Source organism: Neophocaena asiaeorientalis, unplaced genomic scaffold (assembly GCF_003031525.2).
Source record: "Neophocaena asiaeorientalis asiaeorientalis breed wild unplaced genomic scaffold, Neophocaena_asiaeorientalis_V1.1 scaffold784, whole genome shotgun sequence".
NCBI lineage: Eukaryota > Metazoa > Chordata > Mammalia > Artiodactyla > Phocoenidae > Neophocaena > Neophocaena asiaeorientalis.
This window is the reverse complement of record NW_020174692.1, coordinates 658,369-680,745: the sequence shown is the minus strand read 5'-3', so window position 1 is coordinate 680,745 and position 22,377 is coordinate 658,369. Positions and strand designations below refer to the sequence as shown.

Genomic DNA, 22,377 nt, shown 5'->3' with positions numbered 1-22,377 from the left:
AACCAGTAGGGCTAGTCCCTCTCTCATGTTGCCCTCCCCAAATATAACAGAGACTCTTTATACAAATCTTACCCTCTTTGTAGTACAATGGATGAATTCCTTGATTAAATTTAATCAAGGTGATTAAATTTTGTAAACAAAAATGATATACTTTAAAGGCATTCAGAGAGTTTTTATTGAAAGAAATACTTGGTAGATAAAGTCGAGGGTATTTTTGCAAACAAATAGCTACCAGATTTTTATATGTTAATTTGGTTCCACACCTATATTGGATGAAAGTAACTCTTATTTAAGATGAATTCCACCTGCAGTCCTGTCAATTTGGAATCTATTCTGAAACATATTATCAAGCTAAATGTTTCATCCTGCCTTCTTTTCACACAGAAGATGTTTAGTAGCGCACAGGCAGGGCATCCCCTTCCCCTTATCCGTGTTCTTCCCTTACTCCCCCCAGCCCCCTAAATCCCTGCTCCCCCACCAGTCTCTCCTGGAACCACAGAAGGTTGGAGCTGAGGGACCTTAGAAACTAAGTCTAATCCCTTTTCTAACAACTAAAAAACTAAGGGCCAAATATCTGTGAATATTTTTGTTTGTTTATTTTTCCACACTGTCTCCAGAAATGCTTATGGGAGTTGAAGGAGACCGTGTCACAATGCAATTCCTTGACAAGCTACTTCTTCCTGTACCTGCCACCAAGTATTTGGGCTGAGCTAGCACGTGTCACTGCTTACTCTTCATTCCACTGCTATCCTGCCAGACACTCTTATGTTGCTGCTTTCTAGGTTTCCCAACCCACTGATTATTTTGCATTTTGGATGATTTCTCTCCCAGCTGCCTTCATTTGCATTTTTCCTAAATCAGATCTCATTGTGATAATTTCTATTCATATTTCTAACCTCTTTAGATCCATTTGTGTTATTTCTCTGTCCTCAATGATGTCTGCAGCACCTCCTAACTTGGCACCAACCAAAAATGTTATTAAATGTGTACACCTTGTTCCCAGTCATTAATGAAGGTGCTAAATAAAGCTAGATCTAACAGATCCATTGGGGCCTTCCATTAGCTGCCTCCTCCCACCCCATCCCCATAGATATTGAGCTGTTTTTCATCTTTGGTTCTTGTTGATTAAGGTTCAAGCTTTTCAGTCATCCTGTCCTAGTTCCTACTAGCACCAACCAGAGCTCTTGTCACACAAATGTTTCAAGGATGTTTTTTTACATGCTTTATTAAACTCTAAAGGTACGATAGCTATAGAAGTCATTGAATCAACAATTTTAATTAACGGTAAAATTTATAATTTCATATGCCAGAGGAAATTTTTAGCCTGCTTTTAAAAACTCTTCTAGAAAGCAGACACATTTGATTGTCTTTATATCTCCTATTTATTCTTCTATAGCTTTTTGTGTAAATCTGCTGGTTAATTCTCTTTGAATTTAAAGGTGCATAAACCATTATGTGCTTGTGAGGAACACAAGTGATATATATGAAATGGCCCTTGTCATGAGGAGCTTATGATCAGATAGAGCAGGCTAGACCTAAGTATAATGAGGAGGGACTCTAACCAGACAATGTGGAGTTAAATTGCTTGAAAGCTTCATACTGATTCTTAGGGCTGCAAAAATAGGAATATGAATTAGGATGTTAAGATAAAGCCTAATGCAGAAGGGAAGTTTTGAGCTGAAAACTCAAAAGGTAAAAAGGATTTGCATAGGCAAGGAAGAAGTGGGGGAACATAGGGAAACATCTGAGCTAAGGTAGAGAGAGAGGAATGATCGTGACATCCTGTGTGGGGTCTCGGAGCAGTAGAAAATCAGTCTGATTGAAGAAAGAATCTGACTGGTGTAACGTCAGTTTGCAAATCCAGTTGACTGTATGGCATCTCTCACTGGATGTCTCTTAGGCATCTCAAAATCAGTGTGCCCAAAATTAAAGTTGTGACTCTACCCTCTCTCCAAACTACTTCTCTCCTAGTTTTCCCCACCAGAAATATGGGTGTCATCCATGTTTTCTCTAGTCCCCTAATCACCCCTCATCCAATCTTTTATCCAATCCCTTTAAGTTCTACTGCTCAATTATATCTTGAAACTGAATAATTCTCATTTCTGCCACTCTCTAGTCCAAGCCATGACTGTTTCTTGCCTGGACTACTACAAAAACCGAGCACTTGCCCCTTTCCATATTGCAGCCAGAGAGAACTTACTGAAAACTAAACCACTCTCTAGCAAGAAAAGAAAATCTTTCAGTGGCAGAGCATTGCCTTTGGAATGAAGTCCAACCTTGTTATCATGGCATAGAAGCCCTGGTGTGATCAGGCTTTACACACCAGTGCTCTGTTTCCACTCCACATGGGTGTACTTCAATACAATTGTAATACTAACCATTTGAGTTGGCTTCAGATCCACAAAGAAAAGTGCCAGTCCTCCACATGGATGCCGGTGCTTCAGATCCAGCCATGAGCAGGGGTCTCCAGGCCCCCCGTATCTACAGACTCAGGGCTTCCCACAATTCCCTCATGTTCAGTACTTCGCTAGAACAACTCACAGAACTGAAGAAAGTGCTATACTTACTATTACAGTTTTATTATAAAGGATACAAATCAGGACCAACCAAATGGAAGAGACACACAGTGGGAGGTCTGGGAGGATCCCGCATCCAGAGTTTTCTCGCCTCTCCCTGTGGAGTCAGCTCACCTCACCTTCCCTGCACATCAGTAGGTTCATCAGCCAGGGAGCTCCTCTGAGCCTGTGTCCAGAGCTTTTGCTAGAGTTTTATTAGAAAGGTGTGATTGATTAAATCACTGGCCATGTGACTGAGCTCAATCTCCAGTCCCCTTCCCCTACCAAAGGGCCGACCCTCTAATCACATACTTGGTCTTTCTGGTGACCAGCCCCAATCCTGAAGCTATCCAGGACTCCCTACTGAGTCATCTCATTAGCATAATGATGTCACTCAGGAAATTCCAACAGTTTTTGAATCTCTGTACCAGGAACCACTGGGGACAAAGACCAGGTATATCTTTATTTCACCACAAAACCTCCCAGACCTCATCTTGCACCACTCTTGCCCTCCATGCACAGACATGCTGGTCTTCTCTTAGCCCCTGGACTGTGCCACGTCCTTCCCTGTCCCTGAGACAATTCCCTTCTCCCTCTCTCACTCCCACCCAACTCCCACAGCCTAAGATTACCTGATCAGAAAGTCCTTGCCTATCTCAATGTCGCCCTTGTATCTCCCCATACTTATTTGCTGCATAGCACCTGATTTTATCTATGTTTGTCCCCTCCATAGAATATAAACTGTTTGAGGACATAGCCTTGTTGTCTTGTTCCTTCTTTATCTTCTAGCACATACCAACATTCAGTACATATTTGTCAAATTAAAGAATAAATAAAGTGGGAAAGATAAGAATATTAATGCCATTTGAAGCTATTTGTTAAGAAGAAGAAATGTTTAGGCTTGATGAGAAAAGTAATACAGAGAGGTTGTCAAATCAGAAGCAAGAGAATGATAGGTTTGGGGGGCATATGAATATGGGGAGTATGATTGCAGTGTACCAAATGTATTGTGGAGGGGAAAGGACTAGAGGCAGGAGGCTTTAGAAGACTATTCCGTTGGAGCAACAAAGGCAACAAAAGCCCGTGTGCCATAACAACTACTGGAGCCTGCGCTGTTAGAGCCCATGCTCCGCAACAAGAGAAGCCACTGCAGTGAGGAGCCCTCACACCTCAACGAAGAGTGGCCCCCGCTCGCCACAACTAGAGAAAGCCCACGTGCAGCAACGAAGAGCCAACGCAGCCAAAAATATAATTAATTAATTAATTAAAAATATAAAATAAAAATATGTCTTACTCAAATACATTCTCGTTGTAAGAGATAAATACTGGAGTAACAAAAGAAAATATGAGACCCCCTTTCTTATTTTGCAATCTTTTTTTTTTTTTTTTACTTTGCAATCTTTAAGTTTTGTCAACAAACACTTTTTTAAACTGTTAAAGTTGGCTTTTCAACATTTGCCTGGCTCCTAAAACCTCCCCAGGCTGAGTGGCACAGGAGGACTAGGCAGCAAGTGGGGACTTTTTCTCTCGAAACTGCAATTTGCCAGGTGGTGAAGACTGCTGCCAGGCTTTTCTTGGGGACTTTCTGGGCTCTTCTTACAGATTGCCAGTATTATCTGGAGGGAAATCAATACTGACCCAGTATCAACAGTGGGGAAAGCACCGAATGTTCTTCACTGTCTGAATAGTACAATGTTGGCATCTGAACTGGGGGAGATTAAATTCAGACCCCAGAGACTGAGATAAAGTCTATTTCAAATGAGCCTTAGGGTCCCTAAAGAGTGGAGGCCACAGCATCTTTCCCTCTTTGACCCCCTTGAGAAAACGACCCTTTTTCTCAGACAGGGCATCATTACTCATAAGACATGCAAACATGCACACACACACGCATATACACACGTTCTACTCTAAAACTTGCCTATTGAAGCTAACATGTTGGTCCTAGTTTCTTTTTCGCTACTGACTGAAAACAAAGATGTATTATGAATACAAGTGGAATTCCCTTTGGCTATGATTTGAAGCCACCTGGTAAACTTTCCCTTTTGGAATTTTAAGCAGCCACACAATTGAATTAGGGGACAGAACAACCACACTGGTGTCTGGTCAGAAGCAAGCAACTGTTTGCAGCTGTGCTAGGGGAAAGCCAGTCACTGGTTCTGCTTTCAGATCTGTTGACTGGGACAAGCTAAATGCTGTTTAACTTGGCCTTCATCTTGCTACCCAGAGCAAATTACGTGGGCCTTAAAAGACAGTTTCCCCTACTGCCATTTAAAGGACTTGATTCAAGAATTTATTCTGAACATAAAAGGAAGTTGGGGAAGAGTAGTTTTGACAGAGTGGGTTGCTTCAAAATCTGCTTCAGTGGAGCTTTTGAGATTGATTACCTTTGCTCAAGTCCCAGAGAATACACAAAGGCTGTGCTTATGGAGAAAAATCACCACATGATCAATTTCAATTTCTACAGTCTCAGCAGGGATCCCATTTAGGGATATTATCTATGATGGAGAGGGAAGTAATAGAGGTACAACACAAAGGATGGGTTTAAGTGAGGGCACTGTCACCCTGGTTGCGGTGTGATTGGTTGGTTAGTGCTAATAAGAATGAAGATAGGAGAAGGGTGACATAAATACACTATCATGTGTAAAACAGATAGCTAGTGGGAACCTGTGGTATAGCCCAGGGAGCTCAGCTTAATGCTCTGTGATGGCCTAGATGGGCGGGATGGGGTGGGGGATGAGAGGGAGGCCCAAGAGGGAGGGGATATATGTATACATATAGCTGATTCACTTCATTGTACAGCAGAAACCAACACAACATTGTAAAGCAATCATACTCCAATTAAAAAAAAAAAGAAGACAGAAAAGGTAAGAGAAAAGAAAAAAGATATATCACTGACTGGATTACTAGATGAATATTACGGCTTCATAGTTTTTCCTAACCTGGGGCTGATGGCAGAAGCTGGGTTATTTTGATTCTGGAGTATAGAAATTTAAAAATAATGTTTCCCTCATATTACAAAAGAAAAACTTGATCATTATAACAACGTAGAAAATACAGACAAACTGAAAGAAAAAATTAAAAATCATCCACTGCCCCACTCCCTACGGAGAACAACTGTAAACATGTTGACTTATACTTTAAAATTTTTCTGTGCTTAAATACATATTTTTATTAAGAATGCATTCATTACTGCATCTTTTATTTTGAAAACTGTCTTTCACTTAACTACCTTCTACCTCATCTCTCCATGTCAATACTACAATATCCCTTTTTGTGAGTTTTTAAATACAAAACCAACAGATGCTCTTGTTAAAAATTTCTGAGTATAGAATAAAATGTAAAAGTATTTCTCCTACCTCCCAGTCTTACCTCCCCTAAGGTAACCCTAAGACGTTTTCTTAATATTTCACACACACACACACACAGAGTATTCAATTAACTAATGTATCACAAGGTACAAAGTCAAATCCTGTTATGTGGAAATTCAGGGTTTTTCCAAGTTTTCACTTCAATGAGCATCCTTGTGATTAGATATTTGCACACAGCTATGATTATTTCCTTAAGATAAACTCCAGAAAACGAATTGCACAATTTTAGCGCTTTTAATACATGCAGCACATTTGCCCTTCACATGGTTTGTGCCAATTTCTCCCTCCCACTCATACTCAACGTTGAATTTTTAAAAATCTTTAAAAGTATAACACATATAGAAAAGTGTCCAAACCATGGGTTAGCCCTGTCCAATATGGTAGCCACCAGCCACATGTGGCTACTGAGTACTTGACATGTGGTTGGTCCAAGTTGAGGTGTGCTGGAATTGTAAAATACAAGCCCAGTTTTGAAATATGGGTACAGAAAAATATCATATAAAATATATCATTAATGATTTTATGCTAATAATATATTGAGTGATATTTTGGATGTAGTATGTTAAGGGAAAATATATGATTAAAATTGATCTTTTACTTGTTTATTTTCACTTTTTTAGTGTAGCTACTAGGAAAATTTAAATCACATATGCAGCTCACAATTGTATTTCTCTTGGACAGCACAAAGTAGGACGTGGTATGGCTTCTTGAGTAATGAAACCTGCCACTGAGGGGTATACACCTGATTGGCTGTCTTCCTCTTCCTCTCCTGTTCCCCCGACCCCACCCCTGCCTGTGCCTCAGTTACAGCTAGCGCTCTTAGAGCTAATGTAGCTCCCTTCACCACAACAATTCTTTCTCAGGAGTGATCAATAAACACAGGGCGAGTGTCCACTATTGAAGGCAATGGGGTATTAAGAGCGTGATCTACCAGAACCGACCATTAAGTACAAACTCGAAGTTGCAAGTTGAATCATTTGTTAATTGATTTGTTAGAAAGTGTACGTACTTAGGCTTCAGGAATTGCTGCTGAGTCCAGCATCACGCCCCTATTAAAATGTGCACGCAGAGCATGGACAGACGGAATACGCACACTTGACAAGTCAGTTCGTTGATGGAAGGTCACCATCTCTTGTCGGCCCTCAGCTTTCCCTTCCTCACACATTGACTGTACTAAACACACCCTCGGTACACACACCTTTTCATCAAACACAAATGCTCTTCCCAGGTTGGCTTCCACACCCAATCACTTCAGGGTAGAAGCAAAATGCAGATAAGTAGGAAGAAGAGGGCCCAGAGACGACCATGTGAATCTTACTTCCTTTCTGCCCTATTGTTGTCTTACATCTTGTTCTCTGAGTCACTTTTTCGCTGGACTCAGCTTTAGAGTTTAAAAAAAAAAAAGATTTTTTAAAGTACATCTTAAAGTATTTTTGGCTCGATTGTATGCTCGACTATTTGGAATGTGGCCCAAATCCTTGCTTCATTCCACTGCTTCAGTCAAAGTAGCTTCTGTCTGGAAGGCATTCAGGTAAGGGGGATTAAAATAAAGAAATATTTCTGTTCCATCTTGTCTTCATCATCATTCTTTTGTTGTTCTATCATGCTTAATTTTATGAGAATAATGTTTCTAGCCCTTTGGAACTCTCCACTTAGAGTTTTCTCTTTAAAAGACTCTCCCTCCCCTAAACTGGAAGAATAAGGGAAATATCTTGTGGAAATGAGTGTGAACTAAGAACCGAAGGAGCACCATCTTTGTTCCGTTATTGGTTTGACTTACTAGATGAACTTGAGTACATGTCTTCTAAACCTTAACTTTGCCATCTGTGGACTAGGGACAGAGTGTTCCCCCTCCTTCCTATGTTTAGTTGGGTTTGCAATAAAAGCAATAAACTGGATGCAAAAGTAATAAATTATTCCTTGGGCTGCAGTGGTCTTGACATTTGAAATTCCTTCCAGACTCCAGATTCTGTGATTATAAATAATAAATGCTTTCACTCTTTCCAACCACTGTGTTTCAACACACTGGTAAAATTTAAAGACCTCTTTCTTATCGCAGTAAGCCAGGCTACAATTTTTACCTTACACAGATTGCTAAGCACATTTTTCCCTCTTTATATTCAAAGCTGAGCATATACTTCTTAAGGTCTTTCTACCTTCCCTCTTTCTGTCCCATTACCCAAGGGTTAAGCAAATTTTAAAAGTTTTCAATGGTGCTATAAAATGAACAAGGTTGAGTTGCCTTCCAGCAGCACTGGTTGAGCCAGAGAGACAAAAAACTCCATGAAATATTTTTTGGTTAAAAGAACTGTTAAAACTTTGAGGATAAAACAGTTCTCTCTCTTCTCATCAGCATGAAGAAGCTAATATCTGTGAAATGGCAGATTCCTAATGAAAGCATGACTAAGTACCGAATAGTATGGTATAAAACATTATTACCTTTTTTTTTAAAAAAAGGAGCTTATACACTATATATATTTATTTTTATTTTCAGATTATAGTTGGCCCTTGAACAACTTGGGGGTTAATCCATCTATAGTTTATCATTGGCCTTTCCTATCTGCAGTTCCTTTACATTCTCAGATTCAACCAACCTCAGACCGTGAAGTACTATTGAGAAATATCCGTGTGTAAGTGGACCTGCACAGTTTAAACCTGTGCTGTCCAAGGGTCAACTGTAATTTTCCTACCAAAAGCACTACTTCCCAACCTAATTTGTCCTCTCAAAGCTTTGAAAGCATTATCAGATAAAAACAAATCTGAGTATACATCGAAAGTTTATAGGTCTCATTGGCCCATGGCTATAGCTAAGATTTCATTAACAGTGTCAGCTGAAATGCTGCCCTGATAGCTCACGCAGGTCCTCCAGCTCCTGTCACTCTCTCCCGTCACCAGAGGGTCAACAGGCTGGTCCCCCATGTGTGCCTGAGCCCCACCCTGTCTGTGGGTTTGGCAGAGTCTGCTGGACTCTGATGCTTCTCCTTCCTTGGGCACCAGAGTCTCTCTTGGGATTCCAGTGAGTGCCGCCTGCCCCTCAGGCATTGCTGCTTCTCCACTTTGTAGATTTGGCCAAGTACACCAGATTCCACAAGGAGCCTAAGTTCCCTCCCCTCCGTTCTGTGACACACTGTTAGAGCAGTCCTCAAACATTATTTGTGCCTCGGTATTTTGCAAAGATTTGGTGAAGTACCTCTTTGCGTTTTTACTTACTGACTTCCTCTTTGCTGTGTGTTGGACATGAACTCCATCAAAGCGGGGGAGGGAGGGCAGAGAGAGCCAGACCAAGAACTAACCCCCTTCCATACTCAAGGTTACACCTCTCCTCTGACCACCAAAACTTGAGGGCAGATGTCTCTCTTCTTGACATGAACGATCTCCCAGGAGACTTCGGTAACCAGAACTTTCTTCGGGTTTCCCCACTAGTTCACTGAACAAGGCTGAACCTCCTGCAGTGGGCACATTCCAAAGACAAGCTAAGATCCTCACTAAGTGAGGATATACTCTTGTTTGGATGAAAACCACCCCAGACCAACCCCCAGCGATTGAACTTGAGGTTGAGAGATTGCGGTTGAGGGTGGGAGCAAGTATAAATCAGTGAGGAGGTGAGGGGGTGGGGCGGGAGGAGGGGAGGCTGAGGAGCTTTGGGGAAGGTGCCAGGGTGTTTTAGCCCTTCACTCAGGTCTGCATTCTCTCTGCAGAATGACATCTTCGAGTGGTCCAGGGACCACCGAGTCCACCACAAGTACTCGGAGACGGACGCTGATCCCCACAACGCCCGCCGGGGCTTCTTCTTCTCCCATATCGGGTGGCTGTTTGTCCGCAAGCATCGGGATGTTATCGAGAAGGGGAGGAAGCTTGACGTCACCGACCTGCTGGCTGATCCTGTGGTCCGGTTCCAGAGAAAGTAAGTGAACGGACACCATCGATTGTCCCTGCCTGAGCGACAGGACCTGGAGTGCAGTAATATCCCCAAGCAGTTCTCCGCATAGCACTTACCCTGACGATTGTGTCTTCTTGTTAGGATTGCCGTCTGTTTATTCATTCCTTTTTATTTATTTTAATAATATTTTTTATTATATATATGTATATTTTTAAATTCATTCCTTTTTGATCATTACGTTTTCCCCTGTTCACACATTTGTTTTGAATTTGAACTTGATTTTGAAATGGATTTCCTTTAAGCCCACTTGTCATTTCCTTCAGACCCACCTGAACTACTGATTTCATGGAATGTTTCTGTAGTTGTCCTCGCTTGCGCATTCATGTTTCCCTGGGGTAGCGAGGAGGAAAGAGGGGACTTGCTTATTTTAGTGACACACTTGACTTCAACAGGACTGGACTCCCGCCAGGTCCCCTGCTCTGTTCTCCCTGAATTCTCTTGTAGTGGGGCCTCCTCTCCCCCTCCCCTTGGAAATGGTAACCCCAGTAGGTTTCTGTGCAGGGAAAATGTGACCATGTAACAAAGAGCCTCAAAATGCTTGTGTGCACTAATGGTGTCAGCTGAGCATATTCAGTCCGTCAGCATTTGCAGGGTGGATCTATGTTCAACAAGCACATGGTGAAAGCTTGCCTGTTATCATGCTGGCAAGTGGAGGGCAACCATGGTTCACATTTTAACTAGGGAGCTGGCCTGGGCTCTATCCATGTTGGTCTGGATCTGTAAAGTTGGCCACAACGAGAGCATTTATAAATGGGCTCGTTGCCCCAAAGTAATGGATTTATGTGCAAAGAGGGACAATTTTGGGATCACACTCTGGTGAGAGCCTTGAGATAATATGGTGGACAAGTGGTCACTGGACACCGGACACCATCTCCACTGACAGGCAGGAGTCATTTGAGGACTCATTCCAAACAGAATCTCCCAATAATGGAAATGGAGGCTGTGCCTTTGACATAAGAGATCCTTGCACGAGAGGAAGTATGGCTGAGAAATGTGCTCATTTTCCCCTCAGTGGATGGTGGGACAGGTTGCAAAGGCTCACACTCGCTCTAAGGCTCAGTTTCAGCTGTAAAATGGGACTAACAGTAGTACCTATCTCTTATAGCTTTTATGAGGACATAATGAAAAAAAATGTATGAGAAATGTCTGGCATTTATATAGTAAGAGCTTAGATCCATGATGTCTCTTATACCACAGGCAGCGGCAACTCCAGAGGATTCCCTGTCTTTCCACCCCCTGCTTCTGTTGGCTTCACCATAGGGTCTTCTCTGTGCTCCGCCATACAGCTCTTTCAGGTGGACACAACCAGTATCAATAGCCAAAATTTTATAGCAGATGTTTTCAATTTACAATTAAATGATTTGTTGATTTTGATTTTTCACCATGAGAGTAAAAGAGGAAAATCTGCAAAATTCAGAAAAGTAGAAAGAAACTCATGTGCAGTCCTAACACACAAACACAGCCACGGTTCAGATTCTGTAGTATCTCCTTCTATATTTTATGTGTATATTTGACATGTTTTACATGATGGCAGTCATACTGCTCATGTAATTTTATGTCTTGACTTTTAACTTCAGATTATCTTGTAAGCACCATTATCAAAGGCTGCATGGGTTCACCATTTGAGTGTCATAGTTTATTTAGCCATCACTCTGTGATGGGATACGTATGTCATTTCCAATTTTGTGATATAAATGATGTTGCTATACAATTAGTAATGCTTTGGGACAATCAGACCTTAGATTAATTTGAAGATCTCAGATGAAGAGGCAGAGGATCTTCTGTTTTATTCCTGAGAACGAAGCTGAGAATAATAGTCTGGGTTTCTCTGACCAAAAAAAAAATGGAAGTTTTTTTTGCATCTTTTCCCTTTAAAAAATATGGTAATCTGATTCATTAGGTGTATACTCATGGTACCTACATCCAAAGACTATTACTAAATGCAGGCAGAAGAACAAAGGCTATTTCGGCATGTTCCTTGAATAGTTATCTGAGAACATCTTTCATCTCCAGTCCAGTAACCAAAGGAGATTGTAGCTATCAGAAACCACTCACTCATATTATCATCTCTTATATATCATTGAGCTCCTGCTAGAAATTGGTGCTGAGGATACGACCTTAAAGATTGGTCTCAGTTCCCCCGGAATTTGCAGTCTAGCAGGGAACCCACAAATTAACTTACAGACAATTATGCTTTAGAGAGAAGAGTGCTATAATAGGGTAGAATAGATGGGGAGGAGGATATTTATCATGTCTCTCATTTCATAGAACTATATAGAGCCATTGAACTTTGGAGCTAGGAGGGACCTTAGTTAACCCATGCCTTCCATCTTTCCTATGAAAAAACTAATAAACGAAATTTAAATAGAAAGTTGGGGATAGAAGTTCTGTCAGTCTGTTTGGGCTGCTATAACAAAAATACTATAGCCTAGGTGGCTTACACAACAAACATTTATTTCTCACAGTTTTGGAGGCTGGGAAGCCCAAGATCAAGGCACCAGCAGATTCAGTGTCTGGTGAGAGCTCTCTAACTAGTTCATAGATAGCCGTCTTCTGGCTCTGTCCTCACGTGGCAGAAGGGGCAAGGGAATTCTCTGGGTTCTCTTTCATAAGGGCGCTAATCCTATTCATGAGGGCTCCACCGTCATGACCTAATCACCTCTCAAAGGCCCTCACTGCATTGAGAATTAGGTTTCAACATGCAAATCTGGAGGGGACACAAACATCAGTCTATAGCAAGTACCTACATCTCAGATTATTTGCTCAATGTCCTTTGGATTATGCCTCGTTTTCTGAAAGGAGCTACAACAGTTCTCTGCAGTGTGGGTGGACACTCATGTCCTTTGGTAATTATCCAGCCTAGAGAACGTGGAGATCCGTAATCCAAAATGAGGCTTAGAATTACTGAACTAAAGGAAGAGAGCTTCCAAGATACAAAACGATACTGTGGCCATTTGGGCGTTTTTTGTGTTCATGAAGCCAGGTTACCAGTCCTGACAGTCAGACCATGTGGAGGAGATAAATTCCTTAAGGAATAAGTCCTTGCACATAGGGGTGGGAGCTGGAGTGGTCGATCCTATCAGCAGTGGCACTGTCATATCAGGTCTCAGTCCCTGCTACCCTAGGCTGAGTGGGGGGCTTCCTGAGAAACAGAGAAACGTGCCCAGCTCATTTGGGACCCAGTCCTGGGCCATTTCAGTGGCACCTCTTAGAGAGTCCCTCTCCTGGTCACAATTCCCATCTGTTTCTCTGTAGTCCTCCTAGGGCAGAAGTCCCTGTTCCAGTTTTGGTGGCCGGGGTTTGTTGCTGATTCCACTCCCTCCTAGGGAGCAATGTTTGTACAAAGGGACCCAGGTAAACACTTGGAGAGTTTCCTCAAACAGGCAGATGTGTAAATGAGAAGGACCCAGGATCTGGAGACTCCTCCTTCAGTCAGAACGCCAGCACCAGTATTGCAGTTGCTTGATCCACAGTGCGTGGCCATCCTAATGACAGCTCACTAAAGACAAGCTTGCCTGAGAGCCAAGCTTGATCAGCTTTCCATTATACAGTCTCATAAAAGAGAGAAGATAGCAGCATTAAGGGTAACAGGGAAACAGCACAGTTCAAGCTATAGTTCCAGGCTTTTCCTCTAAAAGATAACTTTACCAAGGCTGTTACAAGTAGTTAACTGGACTACTTCAGGTTTCTCTCTATTGTCAAGTTGTGAATGATGAAAAGGCAGGCATTAGGAGGTGAGAGGGAGAGGAGCCAGTGGTATCACATTTAGACTGTAGCATTTCGGGTCCCTGCCCTGGGCCCTGTGCCTTCAAGGGCCATGCTTCTCCCTGCAGGGCAAAGAGATCACAGGGCAAAGGTGCATGCCACCTGGAACCTCCTCCCACTTCTAGACTGTGCCTTAGGGTCCTAGGATCCTAAAATTCCCTGCCCAAGTGGCTCTGAGCTCACTTTCAGAGCCTACAGCAGCCTTTCCCAGGCTCTGTCCTCCTAGAGGGAAGTGTGTGCCCCATAGACCCGAAGAGTGGCCGGGGGCAGTGTTGGCCTGGGGATGAGCTTAGAAGCATGGGCTTGGATGTCCACACAAAGCAGACAGAGCTGGGTTGGGAAGAGAAGGGATTGGGCTACAAGCTAGGGGCTCCCACCTCTGCTCTTGGCCTAGGCCCTGCAAACGTTGGGGGTGAGCCTAGAAGGGCCTACTTATAAGGTTGACAGTGGGTCTATCAGTTGGGAATTGTGTTTGGCTTAAACAAGATAGAAGTTAGTTTCTCTCACATGTAAAAGAATCGTGGAGGTCCAGGTTATGGCAGCACAGGGCCAGTAGAGAACCGGATTCGTTTATCCTTGCTGCTTTCAATAACTTTTCTTTGTATTTAATTTTTGTCAGTTTGATTACTATGTGTCTCGGTGTGTTTCTCCTTTGGTTTATCCTGCCTGGGAGTCTCTGCGCTTCCTGGACTTGGGTGGCTATTTTCTTTCCCATGTTAGGGAGGTTTTCAACTATAATCTCTTCAAATATTTTCTCAGGTCCTTTCTCTCTCTCTTCTCCTTCTGGGACCCCTATAATGCAAATGTTGTTGCATTTAATGTTGTCCCAGAGGCCTCTTAGGCTGTCTTCATTTCTTTTTTCTTTATTCTGTTCCACAGCAGTCAATTCCACCATCCTGTCTTCCAGGTCACTTATCCATTCTTCTGCCTCATTTATTCTGCTATTGATTCCTTCTAGTGTAGTTTTCATTTCAGTTATTGTATTGTTCATCTCTGTTTGTTTGTTCTTTAATTCTTCTATGTGTTTTTTCTGTATTTCCTCTAGGTCTTTGCATCTTCTCAATCTTTGCCTCCATTCTTTTTCCATGGTCCTGGATCATCTTCACTATCATTATTCTGAATTCTTTTTCTGGAACGTTGCTTATCTCCACCTCATTTAGTTGTTTTTCTAGGGTTTTATCTTGTTCCTTTATCTGGTACATAGCCCTCTGACTTTTCATCTTGTCTGTCTTTCTGTGAATGTGGTTTTTGTTCCACAGGCTGCAGGACTGTAGTTCTTCTTGCTTCTGCTGTCTGCCCTCTGGTGGATGAGGCTATCCTCTTTTATCTTTCTGCTCCACCATCCTTAGCATGTGACTTTCAGTCTTTCATTCTGAGGTCCAAGGTTACCCCTAGAGCTCCACGCAAAAGGAAGGTGGGGTTGGGGTGGGGTTAACACTGCTCAATTGAGTCAGTTTCCTATCAGGAGCTTTCCCAGAAGACACTCACAGCTGATCCACCTAACTGTATTTGCACTCAAGGGAAATTGGGAAATGCAGTCTCTTGGATGATGTATTGTACCCCTGAATAAAATCCTGGTTTTGTTTCTGTGGAAAAAAGGGTGAGTTGATATGGAGTAAGCAGTTAGTCTCTGCCATAGTTATTTAATTGTTCTGCCTTAAGCAAAATGATTGGCCGTCACAAGTTACTCAGTCTTATAACATTTTGTTATTAAGCAAGTGAGTAGCCTTTCTGTCTCCATTTAGTGAGCAGAAACTGGAATCTCAAATAATTTTTCTGAGATGGCAGAATGTGGATAGAGTCCAGAGGCTGTTTCTCCTAATGCTTTTCTTATCCCATTGATTCCCATCTTAGATGAGAAACTCCTCTAGAAGTAACATGCAGACACGTTCATTTTTGAAGTAACTGACAAGGATGCCAGTGTAGTCCAGACACAGGAAAATAAAGTCCTTGCCTCATCACCATGGTGATGAGATAAGCTAAGAGAAAATGGATGGAATGATACAGAAGAGTGAAGCACTTGTTTTGGTGCCCTTGGAAGAGATGAAAATGTGTAAATCTTGTCATTTCAGGAAGAAAGGCACTGAATGGCTAGAATTTTTGAGACCGATTTCACTTCAATTTGTCACCTGATCTGTTATCATTTGTCTTTATTTTTTCTCCGTTTTCAAGGGCAAGCACCAAATCTCTCAGTGATACCTTCCTCCTTATGACTTTGTGTCTGTCCTGTCTGTGTAAACTCTAAGTGTATTTCTCTGTTGGGGACGATCACATAGCCAGGATAGAGCATCCAGACAAACCTACAACTGACTCATCTTCACTTCCCTACCCTCGCAGCTTCATCTCCCACTTGGGGGATCCCCTAGGGGGATGGGATGAGTCGTCTGGGGACTTACAACCAACTTGACTCCATCTCTGTTGACCAAATCCATTGCTCTTTGATCCAGGTTCCATGTTGGGTCTTGGGGAGTCTCTCCCTACTCTGAGTTCATTTGCCTTGGGGCCCTACCCTAACTGTTGCTAGGTTAGTACAACAATTCTTGTCTAGAATTTAGTGACTTTGAATGGCTGAACACATTGGTTGGCTAATTGTATCTTGTGGAAAACTCTATAGAAATAACCCCCAAAGGAGAGGTTCTGGATAATGAGACGTTCAAACATCTAAACATGTGGAGGAGATTTGGGGACAGACATGGAGGTGGGGCCTTTCAAGCACAAACACCCTCTGCCAACTGCCTTGCTCATCAGTTACTCTTGGTTTGACCACTTCCTGTTTCGCTTGGGTCCTTGATGGTCCTTCAACAGCTGAACCAAACTGTCCTCAGGGTGAGCATCACTCAGCCATGCTGTACGTAGAGCCCAGCTCTTTGGCATCCTCTCTGCCCACTCACACCTCAATAATGGAAGCCATGAGGTGCATGGCGTTTCTCAGGGCATCCAGCTTTCTTTCTCGGCATGTGGGATCTTCCTGGACCGGGGCATGAACCTGTGTCCCCTGCATTGGCAGGCGGACTCTCAACCTCTGCACCACCAGGGAAGCCCTGCATGTATCACTTTTAATTCAACAACTGTGTTTTGAGCATCCACTACATACCAGGCTCTAGGTGCTGGGGATGGAACAATGAACAAGAGAACCAGATTCTGGATGGTGCTTTCTTTTTCTCTCTAGAGCCCCCATTTGGGTTTGGGAATGTGAGAGAGGAAGCCTCGCCAGGCATCTGCCCCAGCCTGACTTGTTCTGTCTCTCCTGGATGGCTTTCCTGCTCCCTGTTCCATCTGTCCTGTTATTCAGTCCCTGTCCCATGAAGCTGTTTTTGGTTCACTTCCTCTTGTTGATTTGCCTCTTGTCTCTGCTGTCTTTGTCTCTTTACCTGCCAGAGTGCTTTGTTCCTCCCTGTACCCTTCTCTGCACGAGGACATTTTCCCTCATCTGTCATACAGTATTCTCCAAGCCTTGATGTTCTCCATGTCTTCCTCTCCCTCAGCTTCTTGAGAGAACAAAAGCCATTCAGCCTATTGCTTAGGTGTTTTTTTGATGGGGAGATGAGTGTTCTTTTTCCTCTTGTATTCTCCCTCACTCCATCATCTTGCTCTGGTTTATTCTTTTCATACATTCATTGTATATGTAAACATTCCTTCTCCTTGAATTTTCTCTTTTATTTGTGAGGGATAGCCTACCCTTGGTTAACAGCTTGAGCCCTAGAATCTTCTGTCCTCACCTTAAAACTGTCACATCTTATCCTGGGCTCTAAAAATTTTTGAGAATGAAATACTTTTTTTCTTTGAATAATTTTCTCTGCATCCAGCTGTAGTTGACAGGAGTTAAAACTCTAAATTTCTGAGGTCCAAGGACTTGATAAAAATCAATGGAATAGATGTGAGCTGTGTTCAATTAGATCCCTTTTGTTAAAAGTCAACGGAAGAGGTAAAATATTCCAAGCTAAAATTTGGCCTTTTCAAGGAGACTGCTGTAACCAAACAGCTGAATGATACTCTGGGATATAGGACAGAGATGATTCAATATTGAGGTGGCAGCACCAACACCAGAATTTCCCTATTTTAGTGGCTAAAAACTTGGGCAAGGGAGAAACCAGTATGGCACATAATTCAAGAACTCATCTTGACTTTTTAAAAATTTCCAAGTCAAAATGTCATTTGTTTGCCTCTGTAAGAGGTACTTTTCCTAATAGGACTTTGGGAGAAGTTGCCTCTGTGTGTGTGTGTGTGTGTGTGTGTGTGTGTGTGTGTGTGTGTGTGAGAGAGAGAGAGAGAGAGAGAGAGAGAGAGAGAGAGAGAGAGAGAAAGAGAGACAGAAAATACATCAACTTCATTAGTATCATTTTTCTTTCCCCACATTGAGCATCCATTTCTATGTGAGAAATTCCCCTGGCAAGATGAGGAGACAGTTTCTCAAATGTCTGGAATCTGAATACTTCAAACACGAGCATGTTAGACATATTAATCAATAGGTGTCAATGAATTCTTGAACTGTTGTTTGTAAAGTGTTATCTTGGCTTCATTGTTGATGGCAATAAAGGCATCTTCATGTATCTTCGAGTCACTTCAGTAGCCAATAATAGCTGCCATTTATTAACTGCCCACTATGTACTTATATTATGTCTTTACACACGTTCTTTCTGATCCTTTCAATAACTCTGTCATGTAGATGATGGTACCTGGATTCTGGACTTGAATTCTAAAGATTCTGGCTCCGCATGGCCTTGATTAACCAAGTCAAAAAAAAAGTAATATATGTTTGCACTAAATTATTCTTTCCCTAGTAAAATATTACTTTACTACCAAAACTGAGAAGAAATCTTAGCTAGTTTTCATGTAAATTTTAAATAATTACATAGAAGTCAAAGCAAGATTCGAATGACATTTGAAAGATTAGATTGACAAAATGAAAGACATTTTGGTGCAAGTAGATATCAGTCTCACTAATATTTAGACATTATCAATTCCTGGCTCTCTTTCTAGACCACATAGGGAATAGTGTTTTAATATTTTTTCAGAATAAACAGTCCTTCAAGTCATGTATAAGGTTCCATCCCCAAAGCTTCAGCCAGTAGACAACAACCCTTATAAGAAACTTCTATTTAATCCTTATCTATTCTCTAAAAAGTTAGATCTATTACAATTGGCTTATGCATCAGAGAAAAAGACTCCTTTTGCCTTTTCTTTGTCTCTTCTTTACCATATAATAGAGCAAAAAAAGTGGAAAAAGTTTTTCATAACAGAAAATTCATTTTCTAGTTATTATTTCTTTAACAAATTACCTTATAAAATTTCTCTAATCTCTGAGCTCTTGAAAATTAGTTAAATTTTTGATGTATAACCTTCTAAACTTTTTAAAATGAATCATGCTATGTTTTCTTTCTACAAAAATATATTCATACTCTATATACTATTAAAATAAGAAAACCATATTTAATATTTACCTTAATTATTTCCTTTCCAGCCTCTTTATTATGTGTGTGTGTGTGTGTGTGTGTGTGTGTGCGTATCCTAATTTCCATCTGATATCATCCTGCCTGAAGAACTTCCTTTACCATTTCTTGTAGCACAGGTTTATCGGCAATAAATTCTCAACTTTTGTTTGTCTAAAGGTCTTTATTTTATCTTCACCTTTGAAAGGTATTTTTACTGGACATAAAATTCTGGATTAGCAGGGTTTTTCTTTCAGAATGATAAGATGTTAATCTTGCCTTGCATAGGATCTGAGGAGTCTGCTGGGATTCTTAGCATTATTCCTCTGCATGTATTGTTTCTTCTCACTATGTTCAAGATTTTTTTCTTTATCTTTGGTTTTCAGCACTTTGACTCTGAGGTCTGTTTGTTGTTGTTGTTGTTTTTTTGAATTTTAGAATTTTATTTTATTTATTTCTTATACAGCAGGTTCTTATTACTTATCCATTTTATACATATTAGCATATATATGTCAGTCCCAATCCCCCACTCATCACACAACCACCACCTACCCCCGCCACTTTCCCTCACTGGTGTCCATACATTTGCTCTCTACATCTGTGTCTCTATTTCTGCCCTGAAAACTGGTTCATCGGTACCATTTTTCTAGGTTCCATATAAATGTGTTAATATACGATATTTGTTTTTCTCTTTCTGACTTACTTCATTCTGTATGACAGTCTCTAGACCCACCCAAGTCTCTACAAAAGACCCAATTTCGTTCTTTTTTATAACTGAGTAATATTCCATTGTATATATGTACCACATCTTCTTTATCCATTCGTCTGTCAATGGGCATTTAGGTTGCTTCCATGTCCTGGCAATTGTAAATAGTGCTGCAATGAACATTGGGTGCATCTGTCTTTTTGAGTTATGGTTTTCTCCATGTATATGCCCAGTAGTGGGATTGCTGGATCATATGGTAATTCTACTTTTAGTTTTTTAAGGAATCCCCATACTGGTCTCCATAGTGGCTGTATCAATTTATATTCCCACCAACAGTGCAAGAGGGTTCCCTTTTCTCCACACCCTCTCCAGCATTTGTTGTTTGTAGATTTTCTGATGATGCCCATTCTAACTAGTGCGAGGTGATACCTCACTGTAGTTTTGATTTGCATTTCTCTAATAATTAGTGATGTCAAGCAGCTTTTCATGTGCTTCTTGTCCATCTGTATGTCTTCTTTGGAGAAATGTCTATTTATGTCTTCTGCCCATTTTTGGATTGGGTTGTTTACTTTTTTAATATTGTGCTGCATGAGCTGTTTATATATTTTGGAGATTAATCCTTTGTCCGTTGATTCATTTGCAAATATTTTCTCCCATTCTGAGGGTTGTCTTTTTGTCTTGTTTATGGTTTCCTTTGCTGGGCAAAAGCTTTGAAGTTTCATTAGGTCCCATTTGTTTATATTTGTTTTTATTTCCATTACTCTAGGAGGTGGATCAAAAAAGATCTTGCTGTGATTTATGTCAAAGAGTGTTCTTCCTATGTTTTCCTCTAAGAATTTTATAGTGTCCAATTTTACATTTAGGTCTCTAATCCATTTTGAATTTATTTTTGTGTATGGTGCTAGGGAGTGTTCTAATTTCATTCCTTTACGTGTAGCTGTCCAGTTTTCCAGGCACCACTTATTGAAGAGACTGTCTTTTCTCCACTGTATATCTTTGCCTCCTTTGTCATAGATTAGTTGATCACAGGTGCGTGGATTTATCTCTGAGCTTTCTATCCTGTTCCATTGATCTATGTTTCTGTTTTTGTGCCAGTACCATATTGTCTTGATTACTGTAGCTTTGTAGTATAGTCTGAAGTTAGGGAGTCTGATTCCTCCAGCTCTGTATTTTCCCCTTAAGACTGCTTTGGCTATTCGGGTTGTTTTGTGTCTCCATACAAATTTTAAGATTTTTGTTCTAGTTCTGCAAAAATGCCATTGGGAATTTTGATGATCATATGGTCTTTATTCTTCAATTTGTTAATATGGTGTATCACATTGATTGATTTGCATATATTGAAGAATCCTTGGATCCCTGGGATAAATCCCACTTGATCATGGTGTATGATCCTTTTTATGTGTTGCTGGATTCTGTTTGCCAGTATTTTGCTGAGGATTTTGCATCTATATTCATCAGTGATATTGGTCTGTAATTTTCTTTTTTTGTAGTATCTTTGTCTGGTTTTGGTATCAGGTTGATGGTGGCCTCATAAAATGAGTATGGGAGTGTTCCTTCCTCTGAAATTTTTTGGAAGAGTTTGAGAAGGATGAGTGTTAGCTCGTCTCTAAATGTTTGATAGAATTCCCCTGTGAAGCCATCTGGTCCTGGCCTTTTGTTTGTTGGAAGACTTTTAATCACAGTCTCAATTTCAATGCTTGTGATCGGTCTGTTTATATTTTCTATTTCTTCCTGGTTCACTCTTGGAAGGTTATACCTTTCTAAGAATGTGTCCATTTCTTCCAGGTTTTCCATTTTACCTGCATAGAGTTGCTTGTAGTAGTCTCTTGGGATGCTTTTTCCTGATGAGTCTGGCTAATGGTTTATCAATTTTGTTTATCTTCTCAAAGAACCAGCTTTTAGTGTTATTGACCTTTGCTATTATTTTCTTTGTTTCTATTTCATTTATTTCTGCTCTGATATTGATGATTTCTTTCATTCTGCTAACTTTGGGTTTTGTTTGTTCTTCTCTCTCTAGTTCCTTTAGGTTTAAGGTTAGATTGTTTATTTGAGATTTTTCTTGTTTCTTGAGGTAGGATTGTATTGCTATAAACTTCCCTCTTATCACTGCTTTTGCTGCATCCCATAGGTTTTGGATCATTGTGTTTTCATTGTCATTTGTCTCTAGGTATTTTTTGATTTCCTCTTTGATTTCTTCAGTGATCTCTTGGTTATTTAGTAACGTATTGTTTAGCCTCCATGTGTTTGTGTTTTTTACGTTTTTTTCCCTGTAATTGATTTCTAATCTCAGAGTGTTGTGGTCAGAAAAGGTGCTTGATATGATTTCAACTTTCTTAAATTTACTGAGGCTTGATCACCCAGGATGTGATCTATCCTGGAGAATGTTCTGTGCACACTGGAGAAGAAAGTGTAATCTGCTGTCTTTGAATGGAATATCCTATAAATATCAATTAAATCTTTCTGGTGCGTTGTGTCATTTAAAGCTTGTGTTTCCTTATAAATTTTCTGTTTGGATGATCCTTCCATTGGTGTAAGTGAGGTGTTAAAGTCCCCCACTGTTACTGTGTTACTGTCGATTTCCTCTTCTATAGCTGTTAGCAGTTGCCTTATGTAT

The 22,377-nt window shown here is 40.9% G+C and overlaps 1 protein-coding gene across 1 annotated transcript in view; it reads left to right on the top strand.

The window, feature by feature from the left end:
- The window catches only part of SCD5 (stearoyl-CoA desaturase 5), a 151,778-nt gene that overhangs the window by 91,903 nt on the left and 37,498 nt on the right, over positions 1-22,377 (top strand). Inside the window, exon 3 of the mRNA XM_024758888.1 lies at positions 9,622-9,827. Within this exon, the coding sequence (XP_024614656.1) occupies positions 9,622-9,827 (206 nt within the window). The remainder of the gene's footprint in view (positions 1-9,621; positions 9,828-22,377) is intronic.